Source organism: Pocillopora verrucosa, chromosome 2, assembly GCF_036669915.1.
Source record: "Pocillopora verrucosa isolate sample1 chromosome 2, ASM3666991v2, whole genome shotgun sequence".
NCBI classification, from domain to species: Eukaryota; Metazoa; Cnidaria; class Anthozoa; order Scleractinia; family Pocilloporidae; genus Pocillopora; species Pocillopora verrucosa.
In genome coordinates, this window is record NC_089313.1 from 19,149,055 (window position 1) to 19,166,882 (window position 17,828).

A 17,828-nucleotide genomic window follows, 5' to 3' on the forward strand; every position below is an offset into this window, starting at 1 on the left:
ATATGAATCTCGGCTCCAGCTTCCCGCTCGCACTAAAGTAAACCGGAAGAAAATCTTATTACATCAGAAAGTGCATTAGCAATCTACCTTGATATGTGAACAAACTTTAACAATCATTTTCGATGGAAAAGCGCAACTACAACTTCAAAGATAAAATGATATACACATGTAAAGACGATTCCGTTCCTCGAAGTAGTAGAACACAAGAAAATTTTGAAAGTACAAACCTTACACGGAATACTGCCAGTTTCCTCAGTGGATAATATTCACAAAAAAACAAAGAATATCCATCAAGAATTAAAAAAGTCTTAAAAAAACAAAGCAGGGCTAAGAACCCCTTCCATAATTCCAGAAAGACAAACAGAAACCAAATCAATTCGAAAGAATGTTCGATGCAAATGAGCTGAACATATCGGTCTGATTCCGAGCATATAATACGTTTTCAGACACTTCCTCACGAATTCAGACGCTAACGTCTGTTCTTGGAGGCATCCTATCAGATTTTGTATGATACCGTCCGATTTCGCACGATTCCAGCTCCAATTTTGGAAAATTTATCTTTATGCAAAATAATATATTAATATTTTTTTTTATTGATGAGATACACGAAAAAATTACTCAGTTCAAATTGGTAAAGATAAATGCAGTTTTCAGGTAATTCAATATAGAAGAGGGTTAATTCGGTGCAAAGAAGTAACAAACCAGACTGAACAATTCCTTTAACTGTATAGCCGGAATTTGAACTTTTTTGCGCCTTAAAGATGTGAACTGAATATCATTGCATATTATTGTTTTGATCGAACGCGGTTGTTTTGACCGAACGCACAATGCTACTTGCAGGGTCTGAATAAAAAATTATTGCACTTGACGCGCGCGCTTCAGCACAATTATGAGAGGCTATCTCGTATTTTTTCATGTGTAGTATTAATACGTAATCACATGATTTTTCTCGTGCAGTTTGGAATAAATAAGCATTTGTAAATTCTTTCGAAGACCACAAATTGTTAGTCTTTGAAATATTTACTCATGCTTCTTTATTCCAAATTGTACTCGAGATCATGTGATTACCTATACGAATAAGAACGGAAAATTCTGAGGGTTGTGCTTTCATAGAATAAAGGTAAACCTTAGGTGTCATTGGCACCAATTGACCAATTCTACAGGTTATGCTTTTAGTTAAAGCTGCAAAAGCTGTAATTGACGGAGAAAAAATAACCAGTTAACCAATGCATGTATCCAGGAACTAAATAAATTCATTAACACGTTGTTCACTAGGAGGCCTCATTCAAATTGATTGTTAGCAGATACCAGTTGAACAAGGGAAGGTGAGGCCGCGTTCAGTGGAGTCTTGATCATTCTCAGGCCCTGACGGTATTCAACGAGGACATATCGGGATACTACCTTTACGGTATTGTTGTTGTTTCAAGTGCAAGTTGATCCATCCTCGATAGCTGAACGACGCTGAAAGCTCGGTGTCGTTTCAGGAAACACTTTTGGCAAAGAAGCTGTAAGTGAGTAACAAAAGCATAGAAATATTTTAATCTTTGTAACCCTCTCAAGCATTACTTTAACAAAAGTCTAAGATCAGTGTTAGTGGGGTTGACACTGATACAATTTCTAAGGTATTAAAGTACAATCTGCGCGACCTTTAGCTTAACCAAGCGAGAAGATCTGACGACATTCGTGGAGAGCTTTGCGGGGGACTATATTTATTAGTATTTTTGCGGGTTAATGAAAACCAATATGATGCAGAACCGTAGTTGCTGATGTTATTGTTGTTTTGTTTGTTGTTGTTCTTCAAGTACATTGTTACCTTTTTCAATGTTATGTTGTGTTGTATGTCTATAAAGAATAATTAGAGACTGACAACTTTAGATATTTCAGCTCTAATCAAAGTCAAATCTTTTTTCAGGTGATCCATTTGATGTTTTTCTATTCTACGAAAAAAAGTGATTGTTGATTTGCAGTTTCCTTGAATTTTTTACTTTCCCTCCTCTTGTGTGCCCTCTGGTGTTTTTAATCAATGCAATTTTTCACACATTATTTTTTTTTTATGGATCTGTTCTTTTTTCGAATTTTCGAACTTTTGATCTTATCTCTTCTGTGCAGATTTGTGAAATATTCCATTTAGCAGGATGCTAAATCGGTCACCTTTGATGTGGTTTTTAATCGTTTCTTTGGCTTTTGAATCACAGTACGCCATGGGAGGTAAGCTCATTGTTAGTTTTTCGTTGTGTTTAATGAAAAAATAAATTAATGCGCTTAGGTGATTTTCAATTTAACTTACTATTTACACAAATATCGCCTAAGAAACCGAAACCGCGCTTAATTTTTGAGATCATCTTAAGTTAGATTTACGTTTAGGCTCATTTTCCTTAATTTCGTTGTTTAAGCCAAACATTACAAACACGTTCTTATTTCATTAAGAGAATATCAACTGGTATTCTCTTCATTTTTTTTCATAATTCACGAGCTTGTTCCAGTCGTTTTACGTTCAGTAAAGTTATACACCTACCGAAACTGTTACGTTTAGCTGTGACTGAACGAAGAGCTGCCTCTTAACAATATAACTAAGGAAATAAGGTGGTTTACATAACTTAAACTAATGGCCAATTTTTAATAATCACGCAGTGTGTTTAAATCTTTCAAGGAGATAACCTCCACAACCAGTACCGTTATGAACGTCACATAAACAAGAAAAATATTATTTTAACCCCTTGACCCATAGTAGTGAATGGCATCTAATTTCTCCCCACAAGATGTGGGAAGGGGGGGGGGGGGAGGGTGGTAAGTTAATTGTAGCCGTATAAAATTTTCAGAGCTGCTATTGACTTTCAACGTACACGGCTTCTTCTTGGGCCGCAATGCGTACATACTTTTACGTAACATTTTGGGGTTGAGGAAAGTTAGATGAGGTCTTTTCACATATTTATTCTTTTCTCTTGACAGGTTCGAAGTGTGCTCTTTGTTTTGGTTATGGAGGTTACGACTGTATCACCCAGGTGTGCAGCTATATACAAGACTTCTGCAGCCGAATTAGTTTTCGCGTTTACACGGCGGAATTTAATAACACACTAGCAGCAATGCTCCATGTGGCACAATGCGCCGACGAAACGCTTTGTAAAAGACTACATCGTCTCTACTCAAGAAATGAGCATGTCTTTGTAATGTGTTGCTCAGGAAACATGTGTAATAGGGTTTTGGCATGTATATAGAATAAAGATATAGGGGAATCTTGAGGCTTAAATTTATCACGATTTTTCATTGCCAATCGATGGGATTCAAGACGTAATTCAATTTGAGGTGTAGATACATAACTTCACAAAACAAAACTAGCACTCTCTCTCATACTTTAATTTTTAATCACTTCTATGAGGTTTCCTGACACGTTTTCTTAACCTTTTCTTCCAGCGGTTACACCAATCAAATCGTTGTGTAGCCTACATAATTTCACATTAGTACCGAGTTCTTAAGTGTTCCTTCTCACATCTTTTATCAAGATTTAAAATACCTCCTTGAACTACAGACAAGACAAAACAATTGCCAATGCCATATTTGGTAAAATGATGCAGATAATTGAAGTATCAGTAAGTTGTTTGTGCCTGTTGCTGCTGGTAAGATCTATCCCGGTCATACTGTCGCCCATGTCTTTCTTGCCAATTGTGCCGATCCTGTCTGTCTTGTTTATCAGACCTGTCTTGACGATCATAATGTTGCTGATTCTGTCTACGATAGCGTCCTTGACCTGAAATGACCCAAACAAGATTTTTTAGGCAGGGATAAAAAAGTCGAATGGAAGAATTTCCAGAAGTGCTGTAACAAATCTCTAATCAGTCGAAAATTCCCGATGAGTTCCACCCTTCTATTATGTCGATCCATTCACACTAGGAGTGACTAGCATCTAATTTATCTTTCCTGTATCAACCCTTTATTATATATAAGGTTATGAGAACAAAGGAAATGCAAGCAAATTAAAGAGCCTCTTGATTGTCAAAGAAACTCTCTTTGTCAGTACCATAGGAAATGGCTTAACCTGTGGAACAAGCTACTGTACAAGGTTAATACCTTATTATTATTTTTGTTACACGAGACAAAATTGTAGCAGTAATTCATCATGAACTGAGAAGTGTTTGTGCAAAAGACGCCTCTAACGAACAATAGGCATAGAAAAGATGTGTACCCAATGAAGACAAATAATCAGGTCTTACCTTGCCTATCCTTGAACTGAACAAATCCTCCATGCCTTGTGTCGTAAATACGTTCGTTATTCTCCACCAAATTGCTGACCTGAAATGCAAACGACACAGCCTCTAAGCACCTGAGCTTCCAAGCCAGCTAGGAGCTGGTCATTATCTGAGTTTGCAACATACCCATGAAATATGAAAGATAATTTGTGAACAAGATACATTTAAACAATGAAATATAGATTTTAATAGGAGAGAGATAATCACAACTATAGTGGTTGAAATGTAGCCAGGTCTTCACAATGTACTGCTGTCCATATCACCACTTTGACAGTTTAACAATGCCACATCGTATATGGAGGTAAATATATTGCATGACGCACCATACACGTAGAGTTCTTCGCCTTGATTGACTGAACACTCCCTCAGATCAAATACCCAGCACTGCTACTGGATCCGGTATTTTTTGAATCAACAGTTGTTGAATGTAGATCAATAAAAACTATTTCATTGGGTTTGAGTGGAACTACTTAACCAAAAAAGATTACCTTATCTGCCAACTGTAGGGCAAGGTTCTGGAGAAGGGAAGGTTCTGCTCCTCGGTGCATTACAACTGTCTGAGTAGGTTCATCCCAAGAGGCCTGTGCAATAAAAAATAACCATATACTTGCTCAGCAGTTTAACACAGTAAGTTCAATGCAGCAATAAAAATTAACCATATACTTGCTCAGCAGTTTAACACAGTAAGTTCAGTCCACTAGTAGGTATATTTTAACCTGGCAATACCCTTTGAAAACACACAACATAACCATCACAACACAACTTCCACAGCTTAACCAACACAACATAATACAGCATAAGCAACACAGCATAACCAACCTGCAACTCTTCGTTGATGATCATTTTACTGATGGTACTGTGCACCACAGATGGAGGCAAATCAAACATCTCAGCTAATAAGTGCAGACTACAGACAAGAAAAACAAATTACCTTCTCTCATTTTCCCCCATAAAATTAATTGATCTGTTTTACATAAGTTCATAACAGCCTCTCAACAAAATTAAAAAATTTCTGAACACATTCCTTTGTGAACCAATCATGATCCCCAAGGGTCATTTAAACTACTGTTCAAAGTTTTGATGCATGTGCTTACAAGTACAAGTACTATATGATGGTATTGTGAGAACTACAACAAAACTAGTCATACTAGTGGGGGACATGGCAAAGTTAAGCAAGTTGTCATAATCCCATCTCATTTTTAACCATCACCTATAAAATTCAAAGGACAACAAGTAAAGATTGTTGAAAAGTTTTCACTCCAATTCATAAATCTACAATACATTGCCCCTTACCTCAGTGAGTCATACACACTGTTGTAGGTAAACAAATATGTTCTTAGGCTTTCCTCTTGAATTTTCCTGAAACATCACAGAGAGAATGGTTAAAAATCATCACCTTACAATTCCTATGGGTAGATACCTAACTAATGTGAGTTTTGAAAAGCTAATGTTTCAAGTATTTCAAACCCTTTCACTCCCAAGAGTGACCAAGACAGAACTTATCCTCACAATATCAACACAATATCAAGCAGACAAGTGACGAGAATAAAGAAAAATATACATCATGGTACTATTAGTTGATTCAATACCAACCTTTCCAAACAAACATTATAAGAATTGTACATCAGACAGTAATGAGGATTACTTATGAGATCTTGGGAGTAATAGCATTGACTGAATTTTGAAAAGTTTCAACCATCTGTAGAGGCAAATTATGATGGTGTCTTCATATACCTTGATAACATTTCTTGTACTTGTTCTGGCTGGCGGAATAGCTTCCATACCTATCACATACAAAGAGAACTCAACTTCTTGTATAGTACATCACTGTCATAAGCCTTTGTTCCCAGAGCCTAATCTGGCCTCCAAGAAAGTCAGGTATATTGTATTCAGTTAACAACAAAAATAACAACAAACAAGTCGTCGCATCCAGGAGGATTGAATGATTGAGATGAAAATGTTGTATTAAAAGAATTTTTTTTTCATTAATAGTATTTATCCACCTGAGTTAACTCAATCTAATACATGCAATCTATTCATTTAGCACACAGTCATTATTCATCCTTTCTATTGATATTGTAAAATTAGACATATCTTGTCATTTACATTTTGAATAAGACAATTATGTTTTATCTTAAGCAACAATAATTGTAAAATTATTTTACCTTAACAGCTAGAATGTAGTCCCTACACTGCCTCCAATCTCCTTTCTTCATTGCTTTGGAAGCAGCCACAACATGTTCCCGCATGCTCTCTGGGGGACCTACCATTAAATGCAAAAATATTACCAATGTCTGCTTGATTGTTCATCCACAATGTAGCTTCTCTCTTAGTTAAAAAAAGGGACTTAAAACACAAAATGACAGGTGGAACATGGTACTAACCTACTAATGTTTGCTTTTCACTCTGGCGTAACTGATAGTGAAAGCTCTTGCTAAAAATGCGGGGCCTGTAATCATACGCATGAGCTAAAATTGAGGAGAAAAAAAGGATCAATAGTATATTAATTACTTTGTGCTGATGTAACATCCCGCTAATTTCTTGAGGTCTCCTCATAAATTTATTTATCATTATTGTTAAAAAGGCAAATAAAATGATAATGATGATGAACTTAAATGAATGATTTTTGAAAGCCAGTCTTTCTTTTCTAGAATGGGATAGACTCCTCTATGAAGATCTCAACCCCATTTGCACCTAACAAAAATCTTATGCACAACACTAACATACACAATGAACCAAAGAGAACAACATAACTTGACAGCCCTATACTAACTGACTATTCATCAAACCTTGAAAAATAGGAAAGGAATAAATAAAAAAGCCAAGCCAAGCCTTCCAAGTTTCCCCAAATAACACCCTTTTTAAATACCAATTGAAATACATGAACATACCAGCCATCCATGGTATTTCCATCAACATTGCTGAGGTTAAATAAACACACTCCAACAGCTCAAGATTGATGTGCATGTGAAATGGCACCTAAAGTTCAGAAAAGTTAGCATCTTAGTTAACCAAAATGCAAAATTAATTCATTTATCATTAAGGACAAAAAAACAAATGGTCTCATTTTAAACATGAAGTTTTCTATAACATGAACTTTCCATGATGAGAATGAAAACCAGAACCAAACATCTCCCACAAAATCTGTGCACTCCAGGTCAGTGGTAGTCAAGTTGAAAAATGAAAAGTGTATGCACATGCTTGCTGCTACAAGTAACTTCAGACAGATAACACAATCTAAAATATGCTAAAACTTAGATCTAGTGCAGTCTAAAAGGTAATTTGAGGGCTGGGAAAAGTGTTTAAATCAACACAAAGGTTACCAACTATTCTTTTATCCTCTAGGTACTGCTAAAGGGGTTTGCACATTTCCCCTACATACAATTAACCAACTATAGTTAAAAATTTAGAAAAAAGCGCAATACCTGTCTTCTCTTCTCAATCTTTTCCTGTTCAGGGGTTCTTTCAAACTGTCTCTGTTGCATAAGTCCCTAAAAAGAGGAAAACATTACATAGGAAAATTATGTACTTACAGATTAACAAAAACAACACAGGGGTCAAAATGAGCTATTGGTATAATTTTCATACTTGGGCAAGAAGTTCCTTGGCTCTTCCACTTGACTGTACATCATGCAATGCATTGTGTGCATCTTTAATCATACCATGCCTAAAAGCACACAGGCCAAGCTGTACCATGGTTCTGTTGTAAAGAATCTGAAAGGCCACAAAGGGAAAACTGAAACATAACTTTGCATTCTTGACAACTTGCCTCAGACAAGGCCTTGTAATTTGTAACTTTGCGTTCTTGACAACTTGCCTCAGACAAGGCCATGTAATTTGTAACTATACATTAGTATGCAACTTACAATATGCATTGAATGATTTTAAAATTGATCCACCAACTGACTTAACTACAGGAAAATCATTTAACTTCTCTAGTGTAAATAGTTTTGAAAGCTGATGTTTTGAGCATTATCTCTCTGTCAGAGCAAAGGGCTAACAACCAACATATCTGGTAAAAACCCCTACCAATGCAGCACTAGAGTTTTTTTTTAAAGAAACTTGCCCCCTTTACTTTCATAATAGCCAGTTTCAGGTATGTACCAGAAATACAAATGCAGGGTGTAAACATTACTTTGTATGTTTCGCTACTAAGGCTGCTAACAAAATAAGAGTCACCAGCCAACTCTCATGAAACATGCAATAGCATGGCACCAAGGCAATCTAAACACAAGATTACACCAGTGCCATGTATGAAATCTACTGCTCCATCTACCACACAATTAAATTGGACTTAGTAACCATGAAAAACCATTACTAAGCTCATCAGTAACATGTGGTCATTACTGTTCTGAGAAATGTCACCCTTACAAGATTTTCAGCAGGGAGTCACATTCAAGAATCACCAAATATTTCCAACACCACAATCGGACCATCACAAGGCAAACAATTTGATCTGAGTCAGGTGCACCCTGTGTAGTCCATTCATGGATCATTTATTTAAATACCAAATTTAGTTTTTTACTTGTTACCTGGATTAAATTCATATCCTTAATTCTTAACACAGAGAAAAATTTCAAGCTTATATAAAAGAAAAACAAACAAAACAAAAAACAAGCAAACAAATAAAAAACAGCACCAACAAACCTGTGTGGGAATGTCAGAATGTTGGATGGATTCTTGTAAATGCGACATCAGCATCAGATCACGAGCCTCAAACCAACGATCATTTAAGGCATGATGATACACATGACAGAGCATTGCTCTGGTTCGGATGCGGTCTGATGTATCTCGTGAATAGATGAACTTGCACATGTCATCAATAGATACTTTTGAGCTTGCTTCCTCAGTCTTCGGTTTTTCTATGGGTGTTTCTGTTTTCTCGTCTGTAGATGTCTCCACCTCTGAAAAACAAAATTGTGAAATATTTTCTTGTAATTTTTCCCATTTTGTTCCAGCATGTTTTTGTCCTTCAATAGTATGATTGAACATCATTTCTCACTTTGATAGTTCTTACCTATGTGAGATTTGCAAGATGGTGCATAATACACCACTGAGTGGGCCTAAAATTTTTTCTATGTGATTCCCTGGTCTCTGTAAAACCTTGAAGCAATATGATGTAGTTCCTGTCATATTGAAGTATTTTAAGGTTTAAGGTGCAATTTTTGAAGAAATTAGTATGTTACAGTTAGAATCTATACAAAATATACTTACCAGTATTCTTGTTTGCATCTTCACTCTTCTGCTCAGACTTAACCTAGGACAATTTTAATATAGTTAGCCATTTCACCCCCAAGATTTCAATAGTAATTCTCCTTACTGTCTGCCATAAAATTTTTACAAAGTTAGTTTTGAGAATTTGATGTTGGATCAAAATTAAATTTTTATATATTCTCAACTCATTTCTGCTTGATATTGTATTGATATTGGAAGGCAGAATTTGTCTGAGTCATAGTGAAAAGATTAACATTGTCCATCACAATATGTGAAACTACCACAACTGTCCACAAAACGAAGAATTTATATATAGGTTCATTATTGCTGAAATTCCATACAGTGACAGATCAAATGGCAACAACATAAAAGTAACAAAGTAGCAGTTGAGTGACAATGACATTCTTATTGCAGAAGAAGAAAGGGAGAAGAAGAAAGGAAGAAAGAGGAAGAGCAGACTGAGGTCATATGATAAAATGGCTATTGACTGAGTAAGATTTGGCCAGATGGGCAAATATTTGGCTCCTGGTTATCAAGAACAAAGGAAGTGTGGTAAGCCAAATACTTTCTCATCCATCCCTTCTGTTTGATCACCAAGTACACAATAATCCAACACAAACCTTATAGTAAAGATGTTCAATGTGTCGTAAGTACACTCTGCAGATCTCTGGTCTTGAGCCATTCACCTCCAGATAACCTTGTAACTTGGTGATCAACTCACACACTACTTCTTCATCTCTAAGTCTAAAATACCACAAATTAATCATAGGAGACATCACAAAAACATGAATAGAGTCTACTTGCACTTCTTAAAACTCAAACCAAAGCAGACTGCACATGTGCAAAACCTTTTGTTTAGCTTTGTTATTTACTTATTTTAAAATATTTTACTAGTACCTGTTGTTGTTTCATTTTTTGACTTGATAATGACGTTACATTAACATTGAAACTTGATCGATTAGTTTTTTTCAGCTTTCTAAAATTTATACTTTTAATTATTTTATTGCAATTTCTATTGTTAAATGATTCTGTATTTAAATGAAACAAGAAAACAAATCTGTCGCAATACAATCTGAGGTAAAGACAACTTATCTTGCATTTACTTCAAAATATAATGTGGCCTACATAAAATATGGCAAACATGCCTTGGATGACTAAACATTTGATTACAGAGGAGAGGACAGAAATCATGCATGGATAATCCAAAAGACAAAAATAGACACAAAATTTGTTACCTTGCTACATATTCAGTGGAGTGACAATCACACCCTTGAAGCATCTTTGTGAACTCATCATCCATACGTTCAATAGTGACCAGAGGACAGCCTCGCACTTTAAGGTTTTGAGTCAAATCCTGATTATTATTGCAAAAGGCAAGTTTAGACAAGTAGTAGTAATAAAACTTTATAAGTTCTTTTCATGCTGACATGTTGTACATCAACATAATAAATGTGACATAGGGGTAAGCTGACAAGATGTGTTTCTCCTCCCTCTGTGAGAGATGTAAACTTATCACATGCAGTGTGAAGACATCATGTTCCCCCAACAGGTTATCATACCCACAATCACTATAAACCTTTCAAAATGTGAAGCTAAATTGTCTTGGCCAAGAACAAAGTATAGCAACCAAAGTAACGGTTAGGTAAATCTGTAAAGATTTGCTGAGTTTCTGAGAGCATGTTGATCAATATTAATCAACAAATTAAGTTTATTAACTGTTACATTATTAAATTGATTTAATGCTAAATGGTTTCATTCAAATGCATAAGTATAACTTCGTAGTATGTACAAGCTCCAAAATGAAGTGAAGCTATGAGTTAATATTGATATCATTCTAAATCCTATATGCTACCAAGAGAGCAGTCTTAGCTGACCAACTTAACATACATGTTAACTGCCACAAACCAGTAATCATTACCCAAATCATCATCATCATTGTCATCATCAACAAAGTTACTCTCCTCATTGTCATTATCATAGAGACCAATCTTACCTCTACATTCTCTGATTCTTCAGAGAGATTCTCTCCAATTGTTAATGTATCTTGATTGTTGATAAGGATATCTAACAATTCTGAAATCTGCTTCAAACACCTTTTAAAGCAATGGTTCTGAGGTTAGGAAATACTATCTTCCTTGAGTCACAATTTGACATCTACACGTATACAATTACAAGTATATCATATTACAGCATTGCCTGATGGCAATAGAGCATGACTTCTTTTATTTCCTAGTTGTAAAGGGCAACAGTACCTTTATTCATAAGCAACTGCAGACAGTGTTATACCCAGAAAAGGGGCTGTAAACCCCCCCCCCCTTTCATAAAAGGAGGTCTGGGGGCATGCTCCCCCAATTAACCATTTGAAATCTAGAAGCTCAGAAATAGTTGTTATTTCCAGCATTTTGGGACTCAAAACGAGTGCTGTTTATGATAATTTTTGTTGACACTTCTGTGATTTTCCTGTCATTCCTGATCAATCAGAAAGCTGCATTTTCAGATAAATGCAGGAAATTAAAAAATGAATGGCTTGCAGGGAGGTTCTTGTTTCAAGACCCCCCCCCCCCCCCACACCACTTGCAACTAACTCGTAAGAAAGCCCACATGAAACCCAAACATGAGAGACTGCTTTAGGCAAAAAGGAGGAAGTAAGAAATCTTTTAGGCAGTAGTATACCACAAGTAAATGGCTTTTATTGTGACCCCTGACAGGAATGACTCTTCTTTATCAAGCATTCAAAATAATATCAAAATGCTTTTCTGCAGATGACTTAAGTCAAGATGTTTTGGAGATTAGGTAGACTAAAGGCCTGTGCAATTGAGTAACTGTTTGCATTTCATTTGCATTTAGTTAATTGAACAAGTGCTTGGTATATTGTCACCTACACTTTGCTACACGAAATGACAACTGAATTTTAATCTTAGCCCTTTGTGCTGTATCTCTTGCACAAATGGTTCCTCATAGATACAATATCTCAGATTTAAAATGCAAAAAAAGTAATTGTTTTCACTCACTCCTGCCACATCTCTGGTTTCATACAGGTAGCCACATTAGGATTGTAGTCAAAGATAGAAGAGATGATGTTAAAAAGGAGCTTCACTGTCATACCAGCACCTACATGGAAAACATAATGTGGTTTTCAAGATGTGAAATGTGTGGATCTGGACTGGAGATAATATTCCTAATGCTTTGTATCATACACTTATAATTACCACAACATCACATTAATGACCATAAATGAAAGCATCTGTTTACCATGTATGACACCTACAGGGTGCAGACTCCAAAAAGTTTCATACACTAAATTAGCTGCTCTCTATACTTTCCACCATGTTAACCTTGATAAAATCTGGCAACATCAGAACAAAAATACACCCACCTAATTTAGCATTGTCTGAAATCACTCTCAACTGTTTGAGGAATTCAATCTGATCTGTACGGTCTGTGCCCTACAAAAACAACAGCATAAACTATTCACTATTCACCTGTGTGATATGTACGTTATGACAATTACTGTATTACTATTAGGACAACTACCCAAAATTTTAAAATGGACAATTTTTTAATTCACAAAAGAAACTTGTCAGGATTCATGATTATCACAGTGCTGATCACCTTTTTGCCTCGAGCAGAAAGTATCTCATGCAACTTCTTCAACACCACAGCATGAGTGATTTCAGTGTCCTTTGGGAATAGTTGCTTTGCCTTGTCCTGTCAAGGAAAAAAAGAAAAATCATCAGGTACTGAAACTCATATAAATCATTCACAATGTAGGGAAGTTACATAGCCTGGTTGGACCACATCTCCTATGTGCTATCCTTATCCTAATAAACATATATACTATGAAGTGACTGCTAGTCTTGCTACAAGATCTTTAGCAGGATGACACACTGAGTTAAACACATGGTTGGTACACATCTATACTCCTGACCACTTACCGAAGCTGACAAAGATGATCCTTTCACTTCAGTCCAACCTCCACCATCATCTATACCTTCTTTAGACTTCAACTTAGTTGTCTTTTTCTCTTTAGTTTTCTTCTTGTGTTTTCCTTTTTCATCCGGGCCCTTATCTCTGTGCAGTAAAGGAGGGAAAACAGGTCAGAGTTTTCGTCAAATTTCCACACACTCGTACCATCTCCTGAATTCTACTTAAGCTCACACCTCTTCCTAGGGTGCAATTATGGTAAACAACTACATCTGTGAGAAGAGATTGACTTGTAAGAAACACTACAGTAACAGAAGTCAGCACTAAGATAAATTTTTCTCAGTGCTGACAAATAACGTGTCCTTCATTTCTGTTGCATACTTATTTCCCCCCTGACAGGCAAAGTAGTACTCTACCAGGGTCTACATGTATGCTATATAACTTACATTTACCAACTCTTCAACTTTCCAATATGTGAAGGTTGCCTCCCTACTAAATTTTAAGAAGAAATACTTAGAAATTGCACTTGTCTCACTAAAAGGCCTGCCATCTTCATACATACCTGTCTATTCACTTCAATAAACTTTGCTTTTATAAAGAAACACAGGCTGGTAAAAACTCTTCCATAATAAGATTTAATAAACAGTGGAAACACTAAGAATGTACTTACTTCTTCAGAAACATGCTGAGTCTGTATTGCATTGGACCTCCCTCTCCACCAATATCACTGTCACTTGAAGATGACTCATCTTCACTGCTATCCCAATCAATGCTGTCATCATCATCATCATTTTCATCATATCCAGCCTAACAGCAAAAATAATCAATACTTTCTTACAATCAAAAAAAGGCCAAAAATAAATAAAAACACCTCTTTTTAAATATGAAGGCACCTGAAAAATTCAGTGAGATCAAATTGATTTTGAGGAGAAGTTTAATATCTCTAGAATTCCAAATGTAATTGCTTTGTTGCACCAATTATTTTTAAACCTCCAACACTTCCAGCTAAAATAAATCAATGGTAATATTTAAGTTCATGGGAATGATCATACTTGTAAGAACATGTAACCTTTACAACAGCTGTGGAAGTGTCACCTAGTTTCATCCATTCTTAAAAGCTCACTAGCTCAGGTAAAAGGATGAAAAACCACCAGAACTTGGAAAGTAGGGAGGCAAAGCTCTACAGATTCATATAAAGGTAACATTTATAATCAATAACCAAGTATAACTAAAACATTTTACATCTGTTGTCTTTGGAGGCTTGCTCTTTTCCACTAAAACTTTCTTTTTGGTAAAATCTTCTACCCCATGGAAATCATTACGATCATCATCATCATCATCATCATCATCCTCATCTTCTGAACCTAAAAAACAGAAACAGACTTTCACTAACTGGATATTTCTTGCTCTGTTTCTGGTTCATTGTTTGAGTAAATTAACAATTATCCCCCTCCCACCCAAAAAAACAATCATTTTATATTACATGTAGGTTAACTTCACTTAGATCCACCTGTACATTGAAATCCCTTCAACCAAATAAATGTAACAGACAACATTTTAGATTATCAACTCCATACTACATGTACACATATATACAGTAAAAGTTGAAAATGTTACCTGATTCTTCCTGGTCGGATTCACCAGAGGGCACAGGGTTCTGTTGTGGTAAAAATAAACTTAATTGGCTTTTCTTGGGACAATTTTCAATTATAGGTAGTCAAAATTTACTCTGTATTACATTGTTAGAGAGCTAGGAAAGAATACTTTGTAACAAAACCTTTCATGGAAACATACCTCTCTGTATTTCAAAATATCCTCTTCAAAATCTTTATTGTATTTCCTCAATTTTTGCCGCAGAGTAGCCAAAGCCTATTGGTTGCAAAACATTTCAGAGAGAAATCAGATCAACTTCAATTTGCTCTTCAAAAAACACTGAGAGAATAAATTGTGTTTCTTGTTTACATTGTATCTTACATTTATTTTGTAGTACATTTATATGCATATTACTGAAGTCAAACTTAAGACTGCAAACACAATACACAATCAGGTTTATATTCAGATACTTAAAAAACCATGTAAAATTAAAAATAAAACAATCTTTATACAACTCACTTGAATGGTGATGACAGAGTGCGCAAAAGCAATTGGGAAAGATCTATGGAATTATGTCAATAAAAATATTAAGACTTACTCGAGCATTGACTTTGGAAAGCTTCTTGCGGCCCTCTGTGTCTTCCCAGTTCTAAAGACAAAATATATATAATTAAATACATGTGGAATAAGCTTAGCTTTTGGTTCACAGCTAACAGATTAAATACCTCACTCATTACTTGCACCTTAACAGTACTGACAATTTGTTTACCAGAGTTCTAAAACTAAATTGTGTTCAAAGCTCTTTATCTAGAACACCAAACTAAATGTGAATAACCTTTACCCATGATTCTACACAGCTTACAAATAAAACCATCTTAAATTAATGGCTTTTCATTTACATTAACTCTTGCACCCTACCCGAATATATTTTTTTTACCTCTTTGACAAAGTCTTCCAACTCGGTTAAAGAGCGGATATAGAACTGTGGGATTCCTTCTTTATCAACAACAGCTTTCGCTTTGGAGAAAGCTTTTCCAAGATTCTCAAATTCTAAAAGAAAAAAGGCAGCAATATGAAATTCAAGGGCTAGCTATTTAACCAAAGTATGCCCCTTGTTTAAAAAAGCTGTGATCTAACCCATCTTCAATTTAGCCAAACTTTTTATCTGAACTTTACTTTTGTAAACAGTGTTGAGAGGACTAAAAGCTAACAGTACAAGGACATTTATTTAATTAAATCAACCCTCTTAGAGAGAATCCTTGAGGCTTATTGCTTGTATTAAACTGTGGTTAGGGTAAGCCCTAAGAGTCTATGAAGACACATCTAAAATGAAATCTTTTTTTCCAAGAGTTGTTGAGGTTTCTCCCTTTTAATTCCTGAGGCAAATTTACTACCTGATTCAAACTTTAATTCAGGTGTTTCTGGTTTTAAGAGTTAAACAATAATTAACCAATAACAATAAGCCACAAATCACAAGTCAAATGAAACAAACATACCAGTAAGAACTTTGGAAATATCCTTGATTTTCTTGTGATTCTTAAGCTGTTTAATAGAGTTGGTGAGCTCCTCAAACCTACCACATAAAAGCATTAAATCCTTTAGCAATCAAGATCTCATAAGTACATACAACTCTCTCTTCTAGTTTCTATACATTTTCTTGTAAATAAGGTAGAATAATTTGGCATGATATCAAGGGAACTTATCATAATTGGTAATCATATCTGGAAGTTTAGGGGTAAAGAAAGCTTAAAACTGAACAATGTTTAAATTTTCCTAATGCCCCTTGCTCTGTGATGTTTACATCTTGCATATCCTTGGTTCCTTTTTCATTTTAGAACTCAACAAAACATTATTAAGGGTAAAAAAAAATCATGAAACAACAAATCTAACCACCAAAAATATAACCATGAGACAAATGCTATGGTTTTCCTTTTATCTAATAAACACCTTCCACTTAATCAACATTGTATTTTACCAAGAACTACATGTATAAAGTATGTTATTGAAGATGTTGTGATCGTTTATCCTGGTTAAAAAAATAAATGAACGTTTGATCCCTTGTGTCATGCTATAGAGTCAGGCTATCACTTAAATTGATTGTGATTAATGCAATTAAAAGCCTGACTCTGTACTTCCAGAGGAATTATCAAATGTTCAGTAACAGAATGTGGAGTAGTTGACAAATTCCCTGTGAGAACACCATTGTTGACAAACCTTTTATCTTTCTGGCTTCGCACAACTCTCTTAGTTTCCTCCTCATCATCGCTGAACATAAAAGATCTGGAAAAGGTATATAAGTGATTAATTCCAATTATTATTTGTAACGACCAGACATCCCTGTCCAAAACTTGCAAGCAGCCTTGTGTTGAATATTAGAAAACATTGCCAGAACATTTTAAAACAATGTTTTACTACCAATAGTTTTTTAGGGCCCTAGTAAGACGATATCGTGGCCTCTCTTTGTTACAAAATTGTATATTTTTAAAACAAATATTGTACAGTAGATCGAGAAACTTGCTGTCTCGATTGGCCAAGGAAAACGAAAAAAGGCTGAAATGACAGAAATTTTCAGTTATCTGACTAAAGGAAAGGGAGTTGGCTGGAATTTCAAGTTCACAGGTACAATCGAGTTGCTAAGGTTCCATACATAATTTTTTGCGACTTCTTTCAATGTTTTACTCACTTAGTAGTTATAGTGGCTGGTTTCGAAACTGCTGGCTGTTCATCTCCACTGTCAGAGGACTCGCTTTCCGAACTTCCCGCGGCGAAAAATTTGGACTCGGCCATAATTTTACTAAATAAAGTATGACCAGCACAACCAAGAAGAATAAGATGGCGGCACACGTGTCCGTA

At 35.4% G+C, this 17,828-nt stretch overlaps 1 protein-coding gene across 1 annotated transcript; it reads right to left on the minus strand.

The window, feature by feature from the left end:
* Nucleotides 1–3,339: 3,339 nt before the first annotated feature.
* LOC131790606 (eukaryotic translation initiation factor 3 subunit C-like) lies at nucleotides 3,340–17,824 on the minus strand. The gene is made up of 29 exons (XM_059107835.2): nucleotides 17,659–17,824; nucleotides 17,190–17,255; nucleotides 16,472–16,548; nucleotides 15,913–16,025; nucleotides 15,574–15,624; nucleotides 15,177–15,251; nucleotides 15,000–15,039; nucleotides 14,625–14,746; nucleotides 14,053–14,189; nucleotides 13,394–13,529; nucleotides 13,071–13,166; nucleotides 12,835–12,904; nucleotides 12,470–12,569; nucleotides 11,452–11,551; nucleotides 10,694–10,812; nucleotides 10,079–10,202; nucleotides 9,459–9,501; nucleotides 8,892–9,148; nucleotides 7,833–7,958; nucleotides 7,670–7,735; nucleotides 7,136–7,223; nucleotides 6,629–6,712; nucleotides 6,410–6,507; nucleotides 5,979–6,028; nucleotides 5,538–5,603; nucleotides 5,064–5,151; nucleotides 4,733–4,825; nucleotides 4,209–4,287; nucleotides 3,340–3,745 (listed from the first exon to the last, which is right to left on the minus strand). The coding sequence occupies exons 1-29, from the start codon at nucleotides 17,760–17,762 to the stop codon at nucleotides 3,585–3,587; spliced, it is 2,829 nt and encodes a 942-aa protein (XP_058963818.2). The 5' UTR covers nucleotides 17,763–17,824; the 3' UTR covers nucleotides 3,340–3,584.
* Nucleotides 17,825–17,828: the final 4 nt, after the last annotated feature.

Coding starts and splice junctions, on each gene's coding strand:
- LOC131790606 (XM_059107835.2), bottom strand. CDS start 17,762: ATGGCCGAGTCCAAATTTTTCGCCGCGGGAAGTTCGGAAAGCGAGTCC. Junction 16,549..17,189: donor CGAAGCCAGAAAGATAAAAG/GTTTGTCAACAA, acceptor TTTATGTGGTAG/GTTTGAGGAGCTCACCAACT. Junction 16,026..16,471: donor TATTTCCAAAGTTCTTACTG/GTATGTTTGTTT, acceptor TTTTTCTTTTAG/AATTTGAGAATCTTGGAAAA.